Source organism: Diceros bicornis, chromosome 6 (genome assembly GCF_020826845.1).
Source record: "Diceros bicornis minor isolate mBicDic1 chromosome 6, mDicBic1.mat.cur, whole genome shotgun sequence".
In the NCBI taxonomy this organism is placed as follows: domain Eukaryota; kingdom Metazoa; phylum Chordata; class Mammalia; order Perissodactyla; family Rhinocerotidae; genus Diceros; species Diceros bicornis.
The window spans coordinates 33,281,566-33,302,760 of record NC_080745.1 but is presented as its reverse complement, the minus strand read 5'-3'; the positions used below and the strand labels follow the sequence as shown (position 1 = coordinate 33,302,760).

Below are 21,195 nucleotides of genomic sequence, written 5' to 3'. Positions count from 1 at the left end.
AGACTGGTACAGATGCTAGCTCTGGGACAGTCTTCCTCACCAAAAAAATAAATAAATAAATAAATAAATAAATAAAACATATTAAAAAAAAAAAGAAATGCCAAAATCCAGTGTTTTGCAATTATGATCAACAACACTAATGCTAGGCAACACTTCTCCTGGTATACATGTGCAAAGAGTTCCTCCAGGGTATATACCTCCAGGGAGTGGGGTGCTGGGTCATAGGGAATATGCATCTTCAACTTTACTAGATAACGCCAACTTGTCCAAAATGATTGTACCAGTTATATATGCCTACTAACAGTACAAGAGTTCCCATGCTCACAATCTCAATAGTTATTATAGATCAATTCTTAATTTTTTGTCAACATGTAAAAGGGTGTTTCATTGTGGTTTTATTTCTCCATTTTAAAAATTAAGGTATAATTTACATACAGTATAATTCACCCTTTTTAGTGCACAGTTCATATTTTCTATCTCCTTTTCCTCTGGACTGAATTCAGGATAACTTCTTCAGATCTTTTTCTTCTAGTTCACTAATTAATTCTGTCTTCAGCAAGCTCTAATCTGCTATTAACTCTCTGCTGAGTTTTTAATTTTAGTAATTTTAGTTCTCTTTTGTAGTTTTGTTCTTTTTCAAATCTGCTTTGTCATTGTTACATCTTAGTCTGTACTCATATTTTCAGTTGCTTCATTTGTTCTACATTCTGCACCTAATAATTCCAATTTCTGAAGTCTTTGCAGAATTATGTTGTTTCTGCTTGCTCTTTCTTAAGGTGTCTTGTTTCCTTGTTGATTGTATGATTTTTACGTGGATTTTAATCTCGTAACTTTATATGTGGGAATTCTTTGAGGCCTGGATTAATGATCTGAAGGTTCCCCTAGAGCTATGCTGTCCAATAGTTACGAGTCACATGGGGCTATTTAAACTTTAATTAATTAAAATTATTTAGTTTAAAAAATTAACATTAAATTCAAAATTCTGTTCCTCAATCACACTAGCCAAATTTTAAGTGCTCTATAGCCACATGTGGCTGGAGGCCATTATATTGGACAGCACATATGTAGAACATTTCCATCAACTCCAAGTGTTCTCTTGGACAGCTTTGCTCTAGAGGTCTTTGCTTTTCCTGCTGCAAGGTATGAATAGGCATTGTCAGCCTGGGAAACCCCTTTAAACTAAATTCTTGGTTTGAGGGGATTTTTGAACTATGCAGGTGGTATGAAATTGGGCTGCAAAGATGAGTGAAGCCTAGCTTGAGATTATGAATTCTCAGGGGATATTTTTTTTCACAGTACCGTTGCTGTGGGTCTGAAGAAATCCATGGATAATAGATTCTGTTCCTTTGCTTAGATGATGAGAGTAATGTTGCAATCACCAGATCGGCTTCAGAAAGCCCCTGTGTGCTGAGTGAACCACAGCCTTTGGTCTTACCTCGAGTGCCACAGTCTAAGGTGCTGTCCATCACTTCAAATCTGGTAAGCCCCACAGAGGAATGTACTGGAGAACCTAGGACTGTTCTTGCCACAGAAAGTTTGTTCAGAGTTATTTGCCTTAATTGTATTATTTATGACTCAATTTTTTTTCTGTTATGTGTTTATCACAATAATCCAGTGACTCTTTACATTGATAAGTTTAATTTCAGTTTAAAAAATTAATAGCAAATTAAGGTTGATAGGTAATTCGCAGTCAGCACTTTTGAAAAGGCATCCATAAGATGTGCAGACTAGGGCCGGCCCCGTGGCTTAGCGGTTAAGTGCACGCGCTCCGCTACTGGCGGCCTGGGTTCGGATCCCGGGCACGCACCGACGCACTGCTTCTCCGGCCGTGCTGAGGCCGCGTCCCACATACAGCAACTAGAAGGATGTGCAGCTATGATGTACAACTATCTACTGGGGCTTTGGGGAAAAGTAAATAAATAAAATAAAATAAAAAATAAATGTCTTCCCCTTAAAAAAAAAAAAAAGATGTGCAGACTAGAATCAACTGTGTGGTCAACCTAAGTCTGTTTTGGGAAGAATGAAGGATATAATGAAAGAGGTACCAATCTCAGATTTTTTATGGCCTTAACATTTCTATCCTTTGAGTTTCTCCTTTTCACTCCTTCCTTATTTTTTCTCTTATCTCAGCCTACCTGGTTGATTTGAATCTGTTGATTTTTTTGCCTTTTGGATGTTTAGTATTCATAACCCAACTGTAAACCCAACCCAAAGAGAGGAAAAAATGGTCTCAATTAAGTTTGTGGACAAGCATTAAGATGGGCATTTCTTGCAGGAGGCTGATGAGCCTGGTCTCATCCCTGTGTAATGATTTATGTAGTCCCAGTTCCTACGTGATAGTTTCCCAGTGTTACATGTGGCAAAAAAAGTGGGGGTTGGGAGGAGAAAAAGAAAGAGAAGAAGGATTCTAATCCTTGGGCTGTGTTCATCAACCCTGGGTTTTACTACCAGATCTAGTATTTGCTTTGTTGGTATACTAGCCAGATATTGTGCAGCTGGATTTACAAAGGGCTTATTTAAAAATAAAATCAACAATGTCCATACCTTATCACATGGAGGATGAACCAGGTGAACTGATGTTCCTTTGGTGGTAATAAAATACTTCTACATGTTGAACTGGTCTGACTATGGTTTAGGTAGCCTAAGCCCTGAATAGTTAACTTAAATGGTTCTGGTGGTTAACGATCAAAGGAAGGAGAAGTGTTAATCCAAACATTCTTGAGAGAAAGTAGGAGGAAAATGCATGCTGTGGCAGAGGAGGAGATGACCAGAAAGGACACTGAACTGATAACCTGAGAGAAAATAAATAGGATTTTAAGGTGGTGATGTCAGTCCAAGTAAGATTAAATCAGGCTAACGTTAGAACAAATCAGATTTTATCCTCTAGTAAACAATCTTCAGAATTTAGGTTATCATTGAGAGCTGACTGCTCCAGGGGTTAATAAAGGAGAAAGGATTCGTTTGTGCAGAGCATAGGATTGTGTGATGGTGAAAGAGATTATGTTAGAGTTTACACTTATTTTTTCTATTTTTTGTTCCATATTTTGTGTTTTCTTTTCTAATGTAATGTAAATAATAATGATAAAAATAAAGGTCCTCTCTCCCCTATGAGAGTGGCTGTTCATTGCTTTCTTCTGGTTTGATCAGGTTTCCCAACTTGCTGTCATTTAGAAATGGAAAGGAAAGGACTCTGACTCTGTCATCTTGACAGTGGACTTCGGGCCCTAGCTGGGCTACTGACCAAGATGTTACAAAAGTTAAAAGCATAGGAGAAAAATGCATAAATGACCTAATTGGAAAACATTAACCTTTGGCAAAGTTGGGAAACCAAGCAGATATCTTCACCAACCAATAATGAGTAACATCTTCTTTTGACATGTAGATGAGTCTCTGTCAAGCAGCAAGTGGTCATCAGCCAAATGTGAATGGTCTCTTGGTTCATGGGATGCCTCTACAGCCAAGAAATCTCTCCCTAATGGACAAGCTCCTGTAAGAAGTATAAAATTTTAATAGATATAGAGTTTAAATAGATCACTGAGAAATAAAAGGAAAGCAGTCAGTCAATCAACATGCAGGTACTGAGTACCTACCAAGTAACCACAGAGACATGTGGGGAGTAAAAACATCTAAGGGAAATGGTCTCCACCCACAAGGAGCTGATAATATAATTGGAAGGAGACACATGGTTAAAAAGAGACCTAACCATATAGGGCATTTTTGAGTGCCAAGCGTGTGGTACCAAGTGAGTGCTATGGCAGCCCCAAAGAAGGGAGGCATTTTGGTGGGTAAGTGTAGGTTCTGAACTTGTCCTTGACAGATGGGATTTTGGATAAGCAGAGAAGAGCAGCAAGGCTATTCTGGTAGGAGGAATGGTTTGGGAAAGGGTTTGGAGGTGGGAAAATACAAAATATTTAGAAGAGAAAGCAAACCATTTTTGCTATAGTAGGATAGGAAGAGACAGGGCAGAACTTTAATGCTTCTGACCAAAGATCATTGAAAATCTTCTAGAATTAAAATAGACCAGGGTGTAATTAGTGGGAAAGAAGATACTATGAAATTAATGAAGGTTGTGACCCGACTGTGAGGGTTTTGAATGCCATGTTTTTGAAATCCATCCATGTTGCTGCATGTGACCTTCTCTTTTACTGCCAAGTAGTATTCTATTGTAAGAGGACATCACAATTTATCAATTCTTCTGTTAATGAACACTCGGGCTGTTTCCAGGTTAGGGCTATTATGCATGAAGGCACTATAAATCTTCTTGCACAGGTCTTTTTTGTGGACCTATGGTGTCATTTTTCTTGGTTCAATATCTAGAAGTGAAAGTGTCATAGGATAGGTAAGTGTATGTTTAATTTTATAGTAAACTGCCATACAGTTTTTCAAAGTAACTGCACCATTTTACACTCCCACCAGCAATGTGTGAGTTTCAGTTGGGGAGCACATATATTTACATCAGGAATTTGAAGGATTTTATAGCAATAGAACATAGATTGGATGGAGCAGGAGGGACTGAAGGTAAGGAGTCTACTGCAAGAGTTCAAGCATGAGCTGCTAAGGGTCTGTACTCAGGCTGTAGTAAAGGATAAAAAATGAATGAAATATTTTAGGAGATACTGTAAAAGAAATCAAATTCTATAAAAATAGAGGAATCAGAGTCAGCTCTTCCCTTGAGATTTCAAGCTCAAGGCAAGCTTGTTTGGTGGGGAAAGATGAGTTTGGTTTAGGGTGTGTTGAGTTTACAATGACTTGCCATCTCATTGGAAATATGGAAGAGGTCAGATTTGGAGAAGTCACCTGACTAGAGGTGATAAACAAAGCCAGAATTATGAATCAGTAGTCCAGAGGACAAAATAAAGATGAGCATACAGCAGCTAAGACCTAAACCTTCTGTAATTAGAGAGCAGGGAATGTAAAGAAAAGGCCTAAGTGAATGGTTAGGGAGGTAGGAAGACCAGAAAGATCTCCTGTGAGTAATGCTCAAGGTTTAGCCCTATTGGTTGATGGGCATTTTCCCTTCAAAGTCCTCCAAACACAGATGCATATTTTGCACTAAAGGACACCCAAGTGGCCTGAAAGGTTGAGGAACTTACCGAAAGCCAAAAGAGCACATGGCAGAGCTTTATTCTTTCACTTTCCCTCCATTTCACTGTGCAAATACTATCTCCTAGGTGCCTTACAATACAGTCAAATGTCCTCTCATCTGCTTAAAAAAAAAAAGTGCTGAATCTGTAGGGCAGAGTTTAAGCTACTGTACTGTTTGGGCATGGTATTTTATTTATCAGAGTACTTCCAGAAAAGTGTTGTATTTCACAATTGTTTATGCAAATGGGGATCTACTGTGGTCCTACTGCCCTGGGCAGCACAAGACTCTGGACCCCTTGCCTGCTCCCAGCTTTCCAAGGAACCCAAACCCCTATCCCTGCAGGTTCCAACTAGCTCAGCATTTTAATCTCTGCAGTGGGAGCCACACTGGTGCCACACTGCTCTCAAGCCGCAATATTTGCCTTTTGACTAAGTCTTTCTGGTGACATTCCTTCAGCACAAAAAAATGCCTCAAATACGGTTAAGAATCTCAGTCCCTGAGATAAACTTTTGGGAAGCTCTTTTGAGTAGGTACTCTTCAGGTTGGTCTTCACTGGTACTGAAGAAGTGACTGTGATGGCAGGTGATAATGGGCTTGCTTTCCCAAATCTCCATTCTAGTAAATTATGTGTATGATTGAAATAATGTCCTTCTTTTAAGAACACGTTCTCTGAGCCAACCCTAGTAGTCTAGTGGCTAAGATTCAGTGCTCTTACTGCTGCATCCCAGGTTCGTTTCCTGGTCGTGGAGCCACACCACCTGTCTGTCAGTTGTCACACTGTGGTGGCAGCTCACATAAAGAACTAAAAAAACCCCAACAAACAAAACCTAACAACTAGGATATACAACCATGCACTGAAGCTTTGGGGGGAAAAAAGAACACATTCTCATGCCTGAGCTAGATTATGTAACTTCTAGAAACTAGGTTACTTAGTGAACGGTTTTTACTTTTGCTTTTTTCTCCCTTGAATGTATTTCATACTCTGAAGTCTTTTTACCTTTGAGTCCTGTCTCCCTGTACAGAGCAATCTTGATTTCATTGTGGGTTTCTGGTTTGGCCACTAGAGATCTTGATGACAAGCTACTAGTGAGGCCTGGGTCCAGTACCATCCTTTCAATGCGAAATTGGCCAAATCGAGTCCTGGAGCTTAGTGCATCATCTCTGTCATATACAGTGCAGTCTGCCAGGAGACGCATCCCCCCACCACGTACCCTTCATCCCATCAGCACAAGCCATTCACGCGCTGGAACACCAAGACCTGTGGAAGAAATCCTCAGAGGATCCCGAGTGTAGGTTTCAAAAGCAGAATTTCTAGAAACTGCGGTAAAACTAATGAAGAAGAATTTCACGTAGACAGTAATTTTAAACATAAGATTGAAATATATGCCTAGAAACTAATCATTACGTACTCTTATGCTGGTTTGTACACTTGTTTAAATCCAATACAGAAAACAATGGGATTAAATTTGAATGAAATACAGATACCGGATCTGTTGATTTAGCTAAAGATTTATATTTCTACAAATAAAATGTTGGTTAGAATACTTCAGTCGGACTTACCAAAAGAATAAAAGATATATGTATTTTATTAAACATTTTCCTCCAAAAAAAATGCCTGGTGGCATAGTGGTTAAGTTCACGCGCGCTGTTTTGGCAGCCTGGGGTTTGCAGGTTCAGATCCTGGGCACGGACCTACACACGCTCATCAAGCCATGCTTTGGCAGTATCCCACATTCAAAATAGAGGAGGATGGGTGTGGATGTTAGCTCAGGGCCAGTCTTCCTCAGCAAAACGAGGATTGGCAACAGACATTAGCTCAGGGCCAATCTTACTCACCAAAAAAAATCCACAAAAAAAAGCAAAACATTTTCCTTAGTGAAACATACTCAGTGAAACTCATCCCAAACTAATAGTTAATTCTCCTTTAATATTTTCCTGTACCATTGGGATCTGCTTATTCCATTGACAATGAAAACTTTACAAACCTCAGATAAGTACTTGCTTATATACCAGGAAAAATGTCCCTTAGCACTTCTTAGGAAATAACACTGAACATATTCTCTTCCCTTTTCCCATCCTTCATTCACTAAACACTCTGAGCCTCATCATGCAACAAATACCTAGAAGGCAGTATTTTGAATAAAATTCTTTCATTAGTTGTTGATTCACAAAACATTTTAGGATGGTTGATTTCTACGACTATGATCAAGGGTATGAGATAATAAGGCCATTAACTGTGTTTTGAATATAGCTTCTAAATTAAGCACAGGTCGTTATACTTCGCTCCCAACATGTTACTTCTTGACTTTGACTTTTCAGTTTCTTGTTATAGTTTATCCCAATAGACTCACTATAAGAGATGTCTGAAACCACCAAAAATCTTTGTCAGGACACCAAGGTTCTCCTCACCTGCTCACTATTGTATTATGTTTTTAAAGCTATATCTATACCAATATAGCTATAGATTCATTCATTTGGGGATAAGTGGTCTTGATGCATAATTAATGTCTCATCCCTTCTGACTACTTTTGTCAAAAGTGGAAAAATAAGTTGCTTTGTTTTGTTGGGGACATGAAAGTATCATTCAGTTTCAATTACTGTCTTGGGTATGAGTAATACTGCAAACTGCTCCAAATTCCGTGGAAGTAAATGAAAGTTTAGGAACTTTACCTGGGAATTATAGTTATTATAATAGTGAAAAGGACAACCGTAGGCACAGAAGTGTGGAGAATTCCATCAGATGTGAAGTTACAAATCCATAATTGGCAGAGAAGTGCAACACCAGATAGGAAAATTGTTTTATTCCAGTTCTCTGTGAGAGAAAGGGTCAACTTCTGCTGCATACCCAGGATAAAGTTTCAACAAAAATCAGAGTTTGGGGGTTTTCTCATAGTATTTTCTGATTTTTCAAAATCTTTTCATTGAGATCTCTTTACTTAAAAACGTAAACAAACAGCTTAAAGCTTTCTGTGCATGACATTAAACTCGTCTGCTTCATTTATTTGATTCTAATCAGTTTTCTTGTGTTGTTATAATTTTATGCTTTCATATCTTGGGTGTTCGCTGGTGGGATGTGCAGCCCAGCGGCAGCTGACTCGCTCTCCTCTCCCTCACCAATGCCTCTGAGTCGAAATAATCTGCTGCCACCTATTGGCACAGCTAAAGTGGAACACTTGAGCACTATGGGGCCACAAACGCAAACGGTACGACTCTTTCCTACTGCCTTTCCATGTGCTTTAAGACCTCTCGGGCAGTAACTCTGTAGGATCTGTATTCTGGTCTTGATTTATACTATATTTTGTTAAAAGTACAAACTGAATTCTAATTTATGACAATGGAATTGGAGCTGCTTGGCCTGCAGTTATCATCCATGTACAGCTCCCACTACAAATCGCTTTAATGTTTCTATAATTTTTATCTTCTCGGCAGAAAACCCATGGCGATTCCAGTCGAGCTCGAAGCGCAGTGGTGGATGAACCTAACCATCAGCAGCCCCAGGAGAGGTTCCTTTTACCTGACTTTTTCTCCAGGCCCAACACAACGCAGTCATTTTTGGTATTGACGTACTTCCTTTATGGTCTTGATAGTTGGGAAAGAAAAAATAAACTAGTTCGGTAGACTTAAGACTTTATGTAGTGGGGGCCAGCCTTGTGGCGCAAGCAATTAAGTGCGCGCGCTCTGCTGCGGCGGCCCAGGGTTCACCGGTTCGCATCCCAGGTGTGCACCGACGCACCACTTGGCAAGCCATGCTGTGGCAGCCTCTGGTATAAAGTGGAGAAAGATGGGCACAGATGTTAGCCCAGGGTCAGTCTTCCTCAGCAAAACAAAGAGGAGGATGGGCAGATGTTAGCACAGGGCTGATCTTCCTCACAAAAAAAAACCCAAGACTTTATGTAGTGGCTTAATCAACTCTAAGAATAAAAGTTGAGGTTCTAACAAAAATAGTGTTGTAACAAGATTTTATTGAAATTCTAACTAAGTGGTCTCTGCCACTCATTCTTTTAACTTGTAAAAAGAATAAGGTAAAATGCCTTACACATAAATTACAAATTCTAAATAATTTAAAGTTTAGAATATATTTCTGAGAATAAGCAAAAAAAAACTTAAACCCCAGTGCTTATTAGATTAGCATAACTTCATTCCCTAACCCTGCTCTTAAAGAGTTACACCAAAAGTGGTGTCAGATTATGATATAGATTGATGGATGGGTGAGTTAGGACTTTCATTTTTTTATTGGTATTTGTAATGCTGACATTGCCTTACCATTTAATGTTCATTTACTACCCCTTTTACTTTTAAGCAAGTAATAGAAAAAACCTGGTTGGGAGATTGGAGGTTATGCACTGATCTTGCCCAACTGTAGACCAGGAGCTCAGCCCTACCTTATTTGCTTTGTGGCAAGAAGGCGAGAGCCTGGGGAAGTGGCTGGGGCCATACTTAGTGCCCAGGAACCAGGGCTCCACATCCTATACTAGTTGTCAGGATGGTGGTGTTTGCAGCTCACTTATCCCAACTCATAACGCTTGAACTGTATCAGCCTAAAGCACTGTACGGTCTTTCCTCCACTAGAATGAATGGGACATTTTCTTAGTTTCCTAGGGCTGCTGTAACAAGTTACCACAAAGTGGGTGGCTTAAAACAATAGAAATTTATTTTCTTAGTTCCAGAGCCTAGAAGTCCAAAATCAAGATGTCAGCAGAGCCATGTTCCCTCTGCAGGCTCTAGGGAAGAATCTTTTCTTGCCTCTTCCTAGCTTCTGGTGGTTGCCAGCATTCCTCGGCATTCCTCGGCTTGCAGCTACATCACTCTATTTCTGCATCTGTCTTCACATGGCCTTCTTCCCTGTGTCTCTGTCCAAATTTCCCTCTTATAAAGATACCAGTCGTTGAATTTAGGGCCCACCCTAATCCAGTATGACCTCATCTTAACTTGATTACATCTGCAAAGATCATTTTTCTAAATAAAGTAAACTTCATAGATTCCAGGTGGATATAAATTTTGGGAGGACACTATTCAACCCAATAGACCTCAAGATGCTTGATTTAGGGGGAGATTTACCCAAAACAAGGGCAAAAGGGAAATGTGAGCAATTCTGATTCTTACTCAGTGTGAGCTCTAGAAAGTTTGAGAACCTCTGTCTTCTCAAAATCTGATCCAGGACATTTGTCAAGTAGTGTTGATGATTATATTCTGTAGCTAGATTCTCTCTTATCAAACATTTAATTTTTGATTGCCTTAGGAATAAAACTGAACACATAAAAACATTTCAAAGTTTCTTCTTTTTCAGATGTTTAGAACAATAACAAAAGTAAAAATTTCTTACCTTAGCCATTTCTCTCCCAATTTGCTGTCATGAAAAGGGAGATGAGCTAGTAACTCAATGTAACTAAGAGCACTGGATCCGAGTCCTGGGCCAGGCATTGCCAGACTAACATTCTGTTCCTTGGTGTTCTCATCTAGAATAGGGGTCAGCAAACTATGGTTCATGGGCCATTTGGCTTATTGCCTGTTTATGTAAACAAAGTTTTATTAGAGCAGAGCCACCAGGCTTGTTCACTTATGTACTGTCTATGGCTGCTTTCCCACTACAACAGCAGAGTTGAGTAGTTGCGGCGATGACAGTATGTACCACAAAGCCTAAGATACTTACTGTCTAGCCCTCTACAAAAAAACAAGTTTGCTGAACCCCGATCGAAAACATGGACCAGACCAGATCGAAAAAAAATTCCTGAAATCTCCTGAATCCAGTGCTCTGACAGGGAACTGAGAAGGATGTGTTTTATTCCAGAAGTGCCAGCGGTATGGCATTGATAGCCCTTTTTTTTGATATTTGCATTTTAATCTTTTAGTCTTATTTTAAAATCTTTAAATTCCATGAGGTAATTTTGAAATGTCTGAGTTTCATGTTGAGAGTCACATTGCAAGTATGGAGGTAAAGTCAAGGGTGTTTCAATGTTGCTGAAAAGGCTCTGTTCTGTTGTTTTAAACAGTCAGCAGGTAATAGAAATCAGAAAAAATTCCCTTGGCAGCCAATTATAAATATTTAAAAATATTAAACCATCTGGATTATTTATAAATGCTAAGATTTTCTTAAAGGCATATAAGTTGTAAACTTGCAATTTTTATAAGTTGACAAATGGCTTTGTGGGCCTCTGGCTTGGGATTTTTTACGTGGAATATAACAGTGCACTCAGCCAACTCATCCCTCAGATTGGCGGTTGATGCCATTTACACTGTTGTCTGATTTCAAGGTTTTCCCTTGTGTATTATCCTCTGGAAGAAGTCGTGTTGTAAGTGTCTCATCTTTTCTCTTTTTCAGCCAGATACACAGTATCGCCGTTCATGTGCTATTGAGTACCCTCATCAGGCCCAACCTAGCAGGGGATCTGCAGGGACAGGTGGGGCCATGCATCTTATTTTACTACTATGTGGCTATGTTAAGACCCTGCCTTTGTCTTATTTCTAAGCATATTTTCCCTTCCTCTGGATTTTATTATATATTGTTTTCCTACATCTTTGTAAATCACCTCAAATTCATCTTGGAAGATGGGATATAATAAAAAGAGAACTCTAGTGTTCAGAGGCAAAAAGTTCCATATTTCTGTTTGTTTTCTCATATGTAAATTAACTTCTCACCAATCTGGCAAACAGTACTTTTTTAATCTAAAAAAGTTAAGCCAAATAAGTCATTTTCATAACATTCAAACACTGCATGGATTTTATTATGTAGGCAAAATCCATATAGCTATGGATTAAACTGCTTTGGTCAGTTAACCTGCTAGGCCAAGGGAAAAAAAAAAATTCTAAAATGTCAAGATAATGCTGAGTCTGATTCTATCCCATTAATTTTTTTTTTATTTCTAAGTTATATTCTACAGATCTATGTATATAGGAGTGATGGGAGCAAATTTAAGGACATCTAAATTCTTCCTATAATTGTCTTCTCACCACCATCAGGGTCATTCTCATTAGGCTGTAGGTGAAATTTAGAAGTACTGGGCAGTCGAAATGTTTCCCATTAATAATGAGATTAATCAGCAAGTACATTAAAAAGTAATCTGCCTCAAACCATCTTAGTCCAAATGAATTCTCTTAGTTCAGCTCCTAGTTAAGCACTGTCTTTGCATGCTTTCAATGGATTCTATTCTTGGATCAGTCCTCACAGAGAAGCAATGCTGCCTCTGAGCTACGTTATTACATTCGGCCATGTTGATGGTCATGTGTAACTAGTGTAACATTTAGGTAAGTAAAACAGACTATTTTCGTCTTCTTTAATTAGCGGGTTCCTCTCTAAAACTAGGTTACTGCTTTCCTATCTTAATATAGACTTTCTTGTTGTTTTTACATGATAAAAATATGCAAACATGGTTTTTATTGCCTTAGTAAATATATACTACATAGTCCCAGTCTCCAAATTTAAAGTCAAACTGATAATTGGTGCAAAAAAGCCCTTAGATATGAACTTGAGATTACCAAATCTAGAATGTCTACTAATGTTACCCTGTGATGTCATCTTTGTCTGACAGGTCCTCAGTTACACGGATCTACAAAATCTCAAAACAGAGGTGGACCAGTCTCTAGGACCAGGCAGGGACCATAGGGCAAATGACAAGAAGCTGTTTCAGCCTGCAGGGAACACATGGGAAGACTTCATGAACCAGTGTTGTCATCCCTGATGCAGAGCGTGTACACGAGACAACCTGAAACCATCTTCATGAAGAGTTATTTTGGTACAACTGACTGAGCAAAAAAGACAGTATCCACCGAAGATTACACAGGTACTGTTTCGATCTCCAGTTACTGTCTCCTTTCAGCATAAGTTAACCTCTTCCACTGGACAGTAAAGCTTGTACCCAAAGATGTAACAAATGAATTAGTACTCCCAAATAACTGCTCATGTTGTCTGTTAACAATGATCAGTTCAATTATTATAGGATTCTATGAGACTATACATACACAAACAGCAGCAAATGATTGTTTGATAACCTTAAGTTATCACTGGGGCTTTGGAATACTTCTGCTTGTACTGATTTCTGGATTGTTGTACTCTCAGTTTTAAGGAGACAGTGCTGTCAAAAAGCTGAGCTATTCATCAAAGAGATGTCATTCCTAAAGCTTTCTCTTGAGATGTTCAATGCCATAGGCAGATAGAGATGGAAAGGGTAACTAAAGACATAAATGTTGAGCACTGGTGTAAAGTAACTTATGTAATAAATCATACTGCATATTTTTTTCAGATAGGACAGCTCAACCTCACAGTGCCTGCTTGATATCAGGTCATGCTTCTTTTCTTCTTAAAGTACTTTAGTGGTCATTTTTTTTTCTTTCAAAATATTAACCTCACTTTGCCAGATTTTCTCCTATAGCTCTAAGAAAGTCAATTAAAAAATATATAGACTTCCTACTAGTGAGTCAGCAAGATGCAATTCCTTTCAATTTCAGCAAGTTTGGCAATTAGTCCAGTATAAACATATCCTGAGAGCAGAAGTAGAGAACTTTGGCATTCTTCTGATTTTACCATGGACCTTTTCCTGAGCACACTCATGAATGCAGCAATGGTTTTAACTATAGCTTAAATTTATTTTATTTCAATTTCCTTGAACTTTAATTTTGATGATTATACCGGTTTTAGATTTTAGTGTTAATTTTCAGAGTAGATAAATTCAAATGATCATAAATTGGGGCAATTTTTTTATTATATCATAGTGTTCTAATGGTATCATATGAAGACAGATGCTTCAAACAATCTGCATTAAATGATATTTTTAATACAATTAAAGAGAGTATTTTTTAACCTGTTTGTAATCACAAACAAAAAACGTGCCATGTACTTACCTTAGATAAATTATGATACATAAAACTCAGTAACAGAAAGCTTGTTTTATGCATATGGTATTAGCCTACAAATCAGAGATTTTAAGTTGAACAATCCCTTAAAAATTTGCTTATATTCTAATGAATACATACCAATTCAACTAAGTATAAGTGAAAATCTCGGTACTAGTCTCACAGATCAATACTGTGAGTGCATGATAACAAACCATTGGATCAAATGGCTTGCCTTTCAAAGTTCGAGTTAAGAGTCAGAAGGGGCCTCTAAGAAGACATTTAGCCCAAGTCCCTCACCCTTTTATAAACAAATTCAGACAAGCTAGTGACCTGCCTAAGGACGTTCAGCAGTTACACGCAGGACTACAACATCTCTTTACTTAAACCAGGCTGTCTACTATAATGCCGACTAGGACTACTTTTCTTCTCTCTTCTCTTCCTAAACACCATTCGTACTTTTTCTAGATCATATTTTAAATGATCACTGGGATCATTTAAAAAGAACTTAAGTCATTTTTTACTTGTTTATTGAATCATGTGTAAATCTTACAAAGATGCTTTAAGTAACCTGAACACCTGTTTCTTCTATACTATAAGCCACGAGTACAAAACCTGGTTGAGTGAAACAAAGAGAAAGGGTCTACTCAAGAATATTAAAGCAAACCAAAAGCAAACTGGCAAGTATTTGGAAGATAGATGTCTAGCAAGTGTTTTGAAGGCATTCTAGCTAGTAGAGTACCTGTTCTAATAAACACGCACATCACTCCGAATACTCTGCAGCTCACTTCTGTGCGGCAAAATGACAACTGCTAAAGGCAGTGTAGACAGACTCGCATTCTAGACAGAGTTCCTTGTACAGAAGATCCATAGAAGCAAGTGCTGTCAGAAAGTAAACCACCCTCCCCCTGTTCCCTCAACCATCACCACCAAAGTCCTTCATATAAGGACCTCACAGAACGTCAGGGCATTTCTAGGATCCACTAAGATCAGATTGAGAGATTTTGCTTGGTTTACATAGTCGATCTGAATAATTTAGGCGGGAAAGACAACTTTTCTCAAGGGTTGGGTTGACTTTTGTCTTCAAATCTTGACTCTACCTTGCCTACAATGGCACCAATTAACACCTCAGGATGTCTGAAGAGAAAATTCCATTATTTCTTTTCTTTCTTGAGAGCAGCTTTTTTCCCTTCTCCTTTGGAAGGTTTGCAGTACTTTGCTTCCATCTGAGCCAGAAAACTGTCCATTTCCTTTTGCCGATCCTTTTGTCTGCTCTGTTTGAGAAGTTAAAACACACGCTTTCAAAACACAAGACTATCCATAAAGACAAAAGTACTTAGTGGTTGCCAGGGGCTAGTGGGAAGGGAGAATGGGGAGTGAATGCTAATGGGTAAGGAGTTTCTTTTTAGGGTGATAAGAATGTTCTGGAATTAGATAGTCCTGATGGTTATACAACTTGATGAATATACTAAAAACCACTGAATTGTTCACTTTAAAAGGATGAATATATGGTATGTGAATTCTGTTTTAGAGAAAGAAAACAAACTACCCACAACACTATATATACACTCCAAACAAAATCTTAGCAGTAGGAATCAGAAGATGAAAGAAGTGGCGGCAACCTTCACAGACAACCTGCCAAGTTTACCTGAATGACTGCTTTCAAGTTATCTACTCCTTCATCAAGCCCCAACTCCTTCCTGCTCTTTTCTGCTTCTTTAGCCTCTTCCTGAGCCTAAAACAGAAACTCAAGTAAGACTCCACGGCAACCTAACAGATGCTAAAAATACACCCTCTTTCCCAAAAGCAAATCTGTACAGACCTTTTCAATTTGAGGATTATATCGATAAAAAGGATAAAATTACATAAATACGTCATTCATTAAAAGGCAACACTGCTGACAGCAAGCAGTAGATCCTTTTTCCAATAAGGATTTCTGAGTTTTCCCCATTTCTACTTGCTAGGGGTGGCAAGTAGATTAGTATGCATAAACCACCTGGTTACAGGATGGAACACAAAATGCTAGGAGAGCTAGGAAAGGTCATTTAGCCAAGGACGCCCTCAAATGTTGCCAGGGCACAGGTGCTTCAGATTCCTCCTCTGGAAACCCAATTTACATGTGACTGGTGGCAGCCTTGAGAGCAACCCTGGTTTAAAATTTCCTGGGTAGTCAGAATAAATGATAAATTCAGTTTAACCTTTCTTTACCTGATTTCAAAGCCACATCCTTTTGCCAAATTTTCCTAGGGCACCAATTCCAAAATACCACAAGAATACCTTGGGAAAGGTAGTAAGTTTGTTCTTTCCTTCAGGGCAACAACTAAGACTATAAGAGGCCCAAACTCCCAGTGAACTTTCTAAATAGAGCTAAATACTACTAATACTGAGAACGACAATACGTTAGGACCTTATTATTCCAATACAGAGAGACAGTTTCCACTGTCTACTTTCAGTCCTTTGATTCAATTTATTTAAATATTGTGTTCCCTCCTCCCCAAGTTTGCTGGAGTCTCTCTCAAAACTAACCCCCTTCAAACTAGGGAATTTTCTCAAACTAACAGCCTACTACTGAAAACAGCTGTGCTCAATTTCACCTGAGGAAATGATTAGCAGCGAACTGTCAGCTTGGGTCTAAACAGATGTAACCTATGAGCCAAAATGATGATCTCGATACACATTCCACTTCTCTCAACTACACACACACGCACATGCACACACCAGCCTTCCCTTATATCTTGTATCTAAAAGCTGCAGACCTATCTCCACCCCCAATTCAACCACACAAAATAAGGTACCCACCGAAGATCTAAAATCTTATACTGTCTGCTCTCCACGGAGCTCCCATTATGTAAGCCAGATTGAGGCAATGGTTTACCATTCTGGGCTTCCCCAAGACTAGAGGCACAGATGTTTGCTACCTTGAATCTATTCCGTCCCAGAACCCCGGCTGTCCTTAAGCTCCTTTCCCTTGCCATCATCCCTACCTCACCCACTCCACAGTTTAACACGGGTATAAAGGACACACAGGCCACAATCCTCGATTCTCCACAAATGTGTTCCTCAAAGTATGTTTAGAAAGACAACTTCAACAAAATAAACTAAATCGTTTGTTTAAAAAATGTATATTCTGGGTCCAACTCAAGAATCAGTCTGGGCAAGAGGAAAGTAATCTGTATTAACGAGACAGTTAAAAAAAAAAAAAAAAAGCCAGACAGTCTCTGCCACCCTTTCCCCATGCCTTAACTGAGTGAGAACCATTGTCTAACCAACCTATCTGTATCACTGTCTAGCCATTACTTTATCTCCTGAGGAATGCCTCAGCAAAGCTACAAGAATTGGCCCATATGAATATTTCAGTGTTATTTTAAGATAATATTTAAACAATCTGTGTAGTAAAATCCTCTTGAGCAGAACATACCAGGAAACAAAAGCTGCTCTTGATGAACAGGTACGCTCATTTTACTAGATAAGAACTAAATAAGTTAACCCTTATCCTTACTTCAGCAGTCTTGTATATATTTCCATTATTGTAAGTATCCTCAATTCTTTTTGTAAGCAATCAAGATATAAATAATAAATAGCATTCAAAATCTTACCCTCCTTTTCCTTGCATTCATCTTTCGCTTTGATTCTTTGACAAAGGCGTTAAAGGATGGGACCTCTCCAGCATCAATGGCTTGCTGAATTATGTTCCTTATTCTGGGTTCCTCTGTGTACTGCACACACAGCACAGACTCCATAATCTGATCCATGTCGCCCTTGAAGTCCAGATAGGCCTGTTTAATATCAGCCAGCTCTTCTTCAGAACCTTTGTATGTCTTTTCAAAAGCTTGAATGTCTTCTAGAGATATCTGAACAAATAAGGCACATACGCTTTAACTTTGAGAATTTTATTTTAAATAAAAGGTATACTAATAAAACTAGATTTAGATGTTGAAATGTTTCTCCCAAAATATTAGACTTGCTTCAGTTGAAATTCTTGCAAGGAACCAAATTTTCTCTGCCAAAGCTTTTCCAGAGTTCTCTGTGGTCCAATCTTCCCAACTGCAAAACTGGGACCAGAAAATTTAAGTGAAGTTTCCAAAGGTGAGAAAAGACTCAGAAAAATACTCAGGACTTACATTTGGATATGTAAAATAAAGCATCTTGTAAAAAATTAAATCCCCCGCTTTCACTACAATCAACTCAACAGGAAATTAAAAACTCATTTCACTAAGTGTGTGTGCGTGCCTGTATGTATATATACACCTAGTTCAACCTAATGGGTTAAATAGGTCTGTTCTCCAGACATATATGTGTATCTCCTGAGGAATGCCTGTGTGTGTGTATTTATATTTCCAGGCCAAATTCCTCACTCCTAGACGATACAAAATGCAAGGCCTTAGAGGCATTCAAAAGTCGTTTGTTGAATGAATGATGGGAACGGTCACAAAGAAATCTCCAGAGTCCCCTACCTTTTTAAAGAGTAACCTCCAATACGTCTCCCAGTCCCGATCTTGGTTGAGCACATCAGAATCCTCGTCCACTGTTCCCTGCTCATCGTACACTGCTTTCTGCTCTTTGTCACTTAGAACGGAATATACTCTCCCGAGGATCTGCGAAAAAAGAGCATGCAAGTGTCACTCCCGCACCTCTCACTAAAACCGCGCCGCGAGAAATAAAGATTAGAAAACTCCAGGCTGGGTTCAGCGCACTCCAACCTGGCGGGGCCGGGCGGCCGGTAGAGCGGGGACTCGCTTACCTGGAAGCGACGGGTGGCGTCCTCCTTGTCGCCCTCGCCCACCCGGTCCGGGTGCACCTGCAGGGACACCTTGCGGTAGCCGCGTCGGACCTCGCTGTCTGAGGCCTCGCGTCGCACGCCCAACACCCGGTAAAGGTCGGCGGTGCCGAACACTTCCTCGCACAGCTCCAGCAGCCCCATGGCCGGCAACGGTAAGGCGCAAGCGGAGCTCTCCGGCAAAACAGCCCGTTCCAGCGGCACCGGCTAGAGCTCCGGCCTGCTTCCTTTTCCCGCGCAAAACGCTCAGGACGCCTGCGTCACAAGAGGCGCGGGAAGAGGCGTGGCCAGGACGCCGAGCTTTACGGCGGCTGCAAACGGGGCGTGGCCAGACTGGCGTCGGCCTGGATTGCGGTGGAGCGGAGCCGGCGTCCCGGTCTCTCCCAGCGCGGGAACGTTTCTGCGCAGGAAGTGGGTGTATCCCAGCTGCTACCACGCCCTCTCCTCCACTCACTCTGGACATCCGGCGCCTATCTTCTCCCCAATGTCCCAGCGCAGAAGCTTATTCAGTAGTAAATGGAACGTCCATATTAGGTTGAACCTATACATTGCTGTTTTGTTTTTAAGTAAAAAACGGCATAACATCGGCATTTGGCAATTTTACATGGTTCAACCTAACGGTTAAATAGATTTGTTCTTTTTTCAAAGATGATCCTGACAGGAGTACATAGAGCACTAAAGCCCAAATAATTTTGCCTACAGGTTGGAATTGCTAGGTGGGTACTTCCCTACAGCCCTGCAAGAAAAACGCCTACATTAAACAAAAAACATAAAATACTGGTCTTTTAAAAACTCCTTATAGGATTTATAAATTTGACATTTATTACAGGATCATTCCCATTCACCTTCCAGCTCCTGAATCACCTTCCACTTTGGTGGAGATAACATGACCCACACCTTCACCCTAATAAAAATATAAGCTGCTGAAGCAAAGGCTCTTTTTTTAAAAAGAAAAAAAATGCTTTCTAAACTGCAGAGCTGAGTTTGAGCATGTTGGATTTGATGTGGTAGCAAGATAGGCTGATGCAATTATCCAAGACATGCTGAGAATCTGGGCCGTGGTGAGATCCAAAGCAAGAGCTAGATAAAACTCTGGAAATCAGGGAGAGGATCAGCTCACAGAAGTACGTCTATACACAGCTTAGGCAAAGGAAAGACCAGGGCACAAAGTGAACACTTAAGTTGGCAGAAAATCAGTAGCTCAAAATAATACCTTACCTTAATCCATTTCACCTCAGTTCCCCTCACTGGTCAATACTTTTCAGAATCACATTCTCCTCTGTTCTACCAATTAAGCTTCTCCAAAGATCTCAAACTCTCCAGGGTAGATTAATATCTTTTAAATTTCCAGAATTCCTATGGTTTTCAAAGCATTTTTCTTCCCTAGATCCAAGATTAAACTGAGGAAAGTCAGTTCCTTTCTGCCTGACCTGCCTTCAAAGTCTCTGCAAAGCAAGTGGAAGCCAACCAGTAACAACCCTGGGGGAAGCTTTGATGACCCCAAATTTGAGGTGGCTGGTAATTGTTCTCAGAATATAAAACCCAGAGAATTAAGTTGGTACATTGATAGGGTTTTAAAATCTCTATAAATTCCCTATATCCTAGACTTACACCAGAATTTGAAATAATCTGTATTATCCAGAGTGTGCACTAAAACCACCTAATCCATGCTTGTGGTTGTAGAATCCTGTGCTTCTGGTAGAGCAGAAAATGTGATATTCTGTGTTTTTTGGCACAGCCAGTCATTTGTATTACCAAACTCATGATACCTAAACCTGATTCTATCACTGACTTTTTAAGTGGACTTTTGAAAAGCCCCTCATCTTTGCTTATGCACCCTGCTCCCCACTGCCCCCCACCAATATATGTTAGAAAGGGCTCTCCAGTCCTCCAGGTAGGCACACTGGAGTCTGAATCTTAGCTCTGCCCAATATTAGAACTATGTGGTCTTGGGCAAGCTTCCACCTCTGAACCTGAGCTTCCCCATCTGTAAAATGGAAATAATCCTACCTAATTTCATGATCCCTTATAATCCTCACAAATAACCTTGTTTGTAAAGGGCTTAGAATGTATGTAGTTTACTTTACAATATTAGCTTTCTTCCAGGTTTTCATTCTTAACAAGTAGGCTATTACACCCATAACAAATCTACCTTTGTCAATTTAAGATTATGTATCAAGCAAGACAATATAAATCTGCAATTACAAAAATAAGTGAAGTAACTGTGTTCTTGAGCTGGTAGGATGACCATAAAGGATTAAGAAAGGAATTACGTGGCTAGGCTATAGACATGCTGGTTGGCGGCTTTGAAACACGGAAGTCTTGGAAGGCAGCAGACTATAAGTTGTCCGAGAGGCCTAAGGCCCAACCCAAATGTCCAACCCAACCCACAGCTACTGTCTTTCCCCAGAGGAGGCTGAAAAAGCTCATCAGTACCTAGACCAAGCTCTACATCAGACAGGAACAAATCCCTCCCTAGGCCCTGCTCAGGACAGGCCAGAAGAGC

The 21,195-nt window shown here is 39.7% G+C and overlaps 2 protein-coding genes across 4 annotated transcripts in view; one reads left to right on the top strand and one right to left on the bottom strand.

Moving 5' to 3' along the window:
- FAM149B1 (family with sequence similarity 149 member B1) overlaps nucleotides 1–13,785 on the top strand; it is a 75,748-nt gene extending 61,963 nt beyond the window's left edge. The window contains exons 8-14 of one of the 2 annotated variants that reach the window (XM_058543203.1): nucleotides 1,355–1,479; nucleotides 3,383–3,489; nucleotides 6,151–6,375; nucleotides 8,166–8,289; nucleotides 8,516–8,641; nucleotides 11,406–11,484; nucleotides 12,613–13,785. In XM_058543203.1, the coding sequence (XP_058399186.1) occupies nucleotides 1,355–1,479; nucleotides 3,383–3,489; nucleotides 6,151–6,375; nucleotides 8,166–8,289; nucleotides 8,516–8,641; nucleotides 11,406–11,484; nucleotides 12,613–12,686 (860 nt within the window). In that variant the 3' untranslated portion in view covers nucleotides 12,687–13,785. The remainder of the gene's footprint in view (nucleotides 1–1,354; nucleotides 1,480–3,382; nucleotides 3,490–6,150; nucleotides 6,376–8,165; nucleotides 8,290–8,515; nucleotides 8,642–11,405; nucleotides 11,485–12,612) is intronic. The other variant, XM_058543204.1, reaches the window with a different exon arrangement.
- On the bottom strand, nucleotides 13,768–21,130 carry DNAJC9 (DnaJ heat shock protein family (Hsp40) member C9). 2 transcript variants are annotated; one of them, XM_058543210.1, is made up of 5 exons: nucleotides 18,654–20,500; nucleotides 18,367–18,507; nucleotides 17,509–17,763; nucleotides 15,561–15,647; nucleotides 13,768–15,186 (listed from the first exon to the last, which is right to left on the bottom strand). In XM_058543210.1, the coding sequence occupies exons 1-5, from the start codon at nucleotides 18,831–18,833 to the stop codon at nucleotides 15,067–15,069; spliced, it is 783 nt and encodes a 260-aa protein (XP_058399193.1). In that variant the 5' UTR covers nucleotides 18,834–20,500; the 3' UTR covers nucleotides 13,768–15,066. The 2 variants fall into 2 exon arrangements, with proteins under 2 accessions (XP_058399193.1, XP_058399194.1); XM_058543211.1 differs by lacking the exon at nucleotides 15,561–15,647 and having other exon boundaries at nucleotides 18,654–21,130.
- Nucleotides 21,131–21,195: the final 65 nt, after the last annotated feature.

Excerpts from the sequence above, each read along its gene's own strand:
- DNAJC9 (XM_058543210.1), bottom strand. The coding sequence starts at position 18,833 with ATGGGGCTGCTGGAGCTGTGCGAGGAAGTGTTCGGCACCGCCGACCTT. Across the intron at positions 17,764-18,366 it reads GGAGGTTACTCTTTAAAAAG|ATATCTCTAGAAGACATTCA; the intron begins GTAGGGGACTCT and ends TTATTTGTTCAG. Across the intron at positions 15,187-15,560 it reads ACTTGAAAGCAGTCATTCAG|AGCAGACAAAAGGATCGGCA; the intron begins GTAAACTTGGCA and ends CTTCTCAAACAG.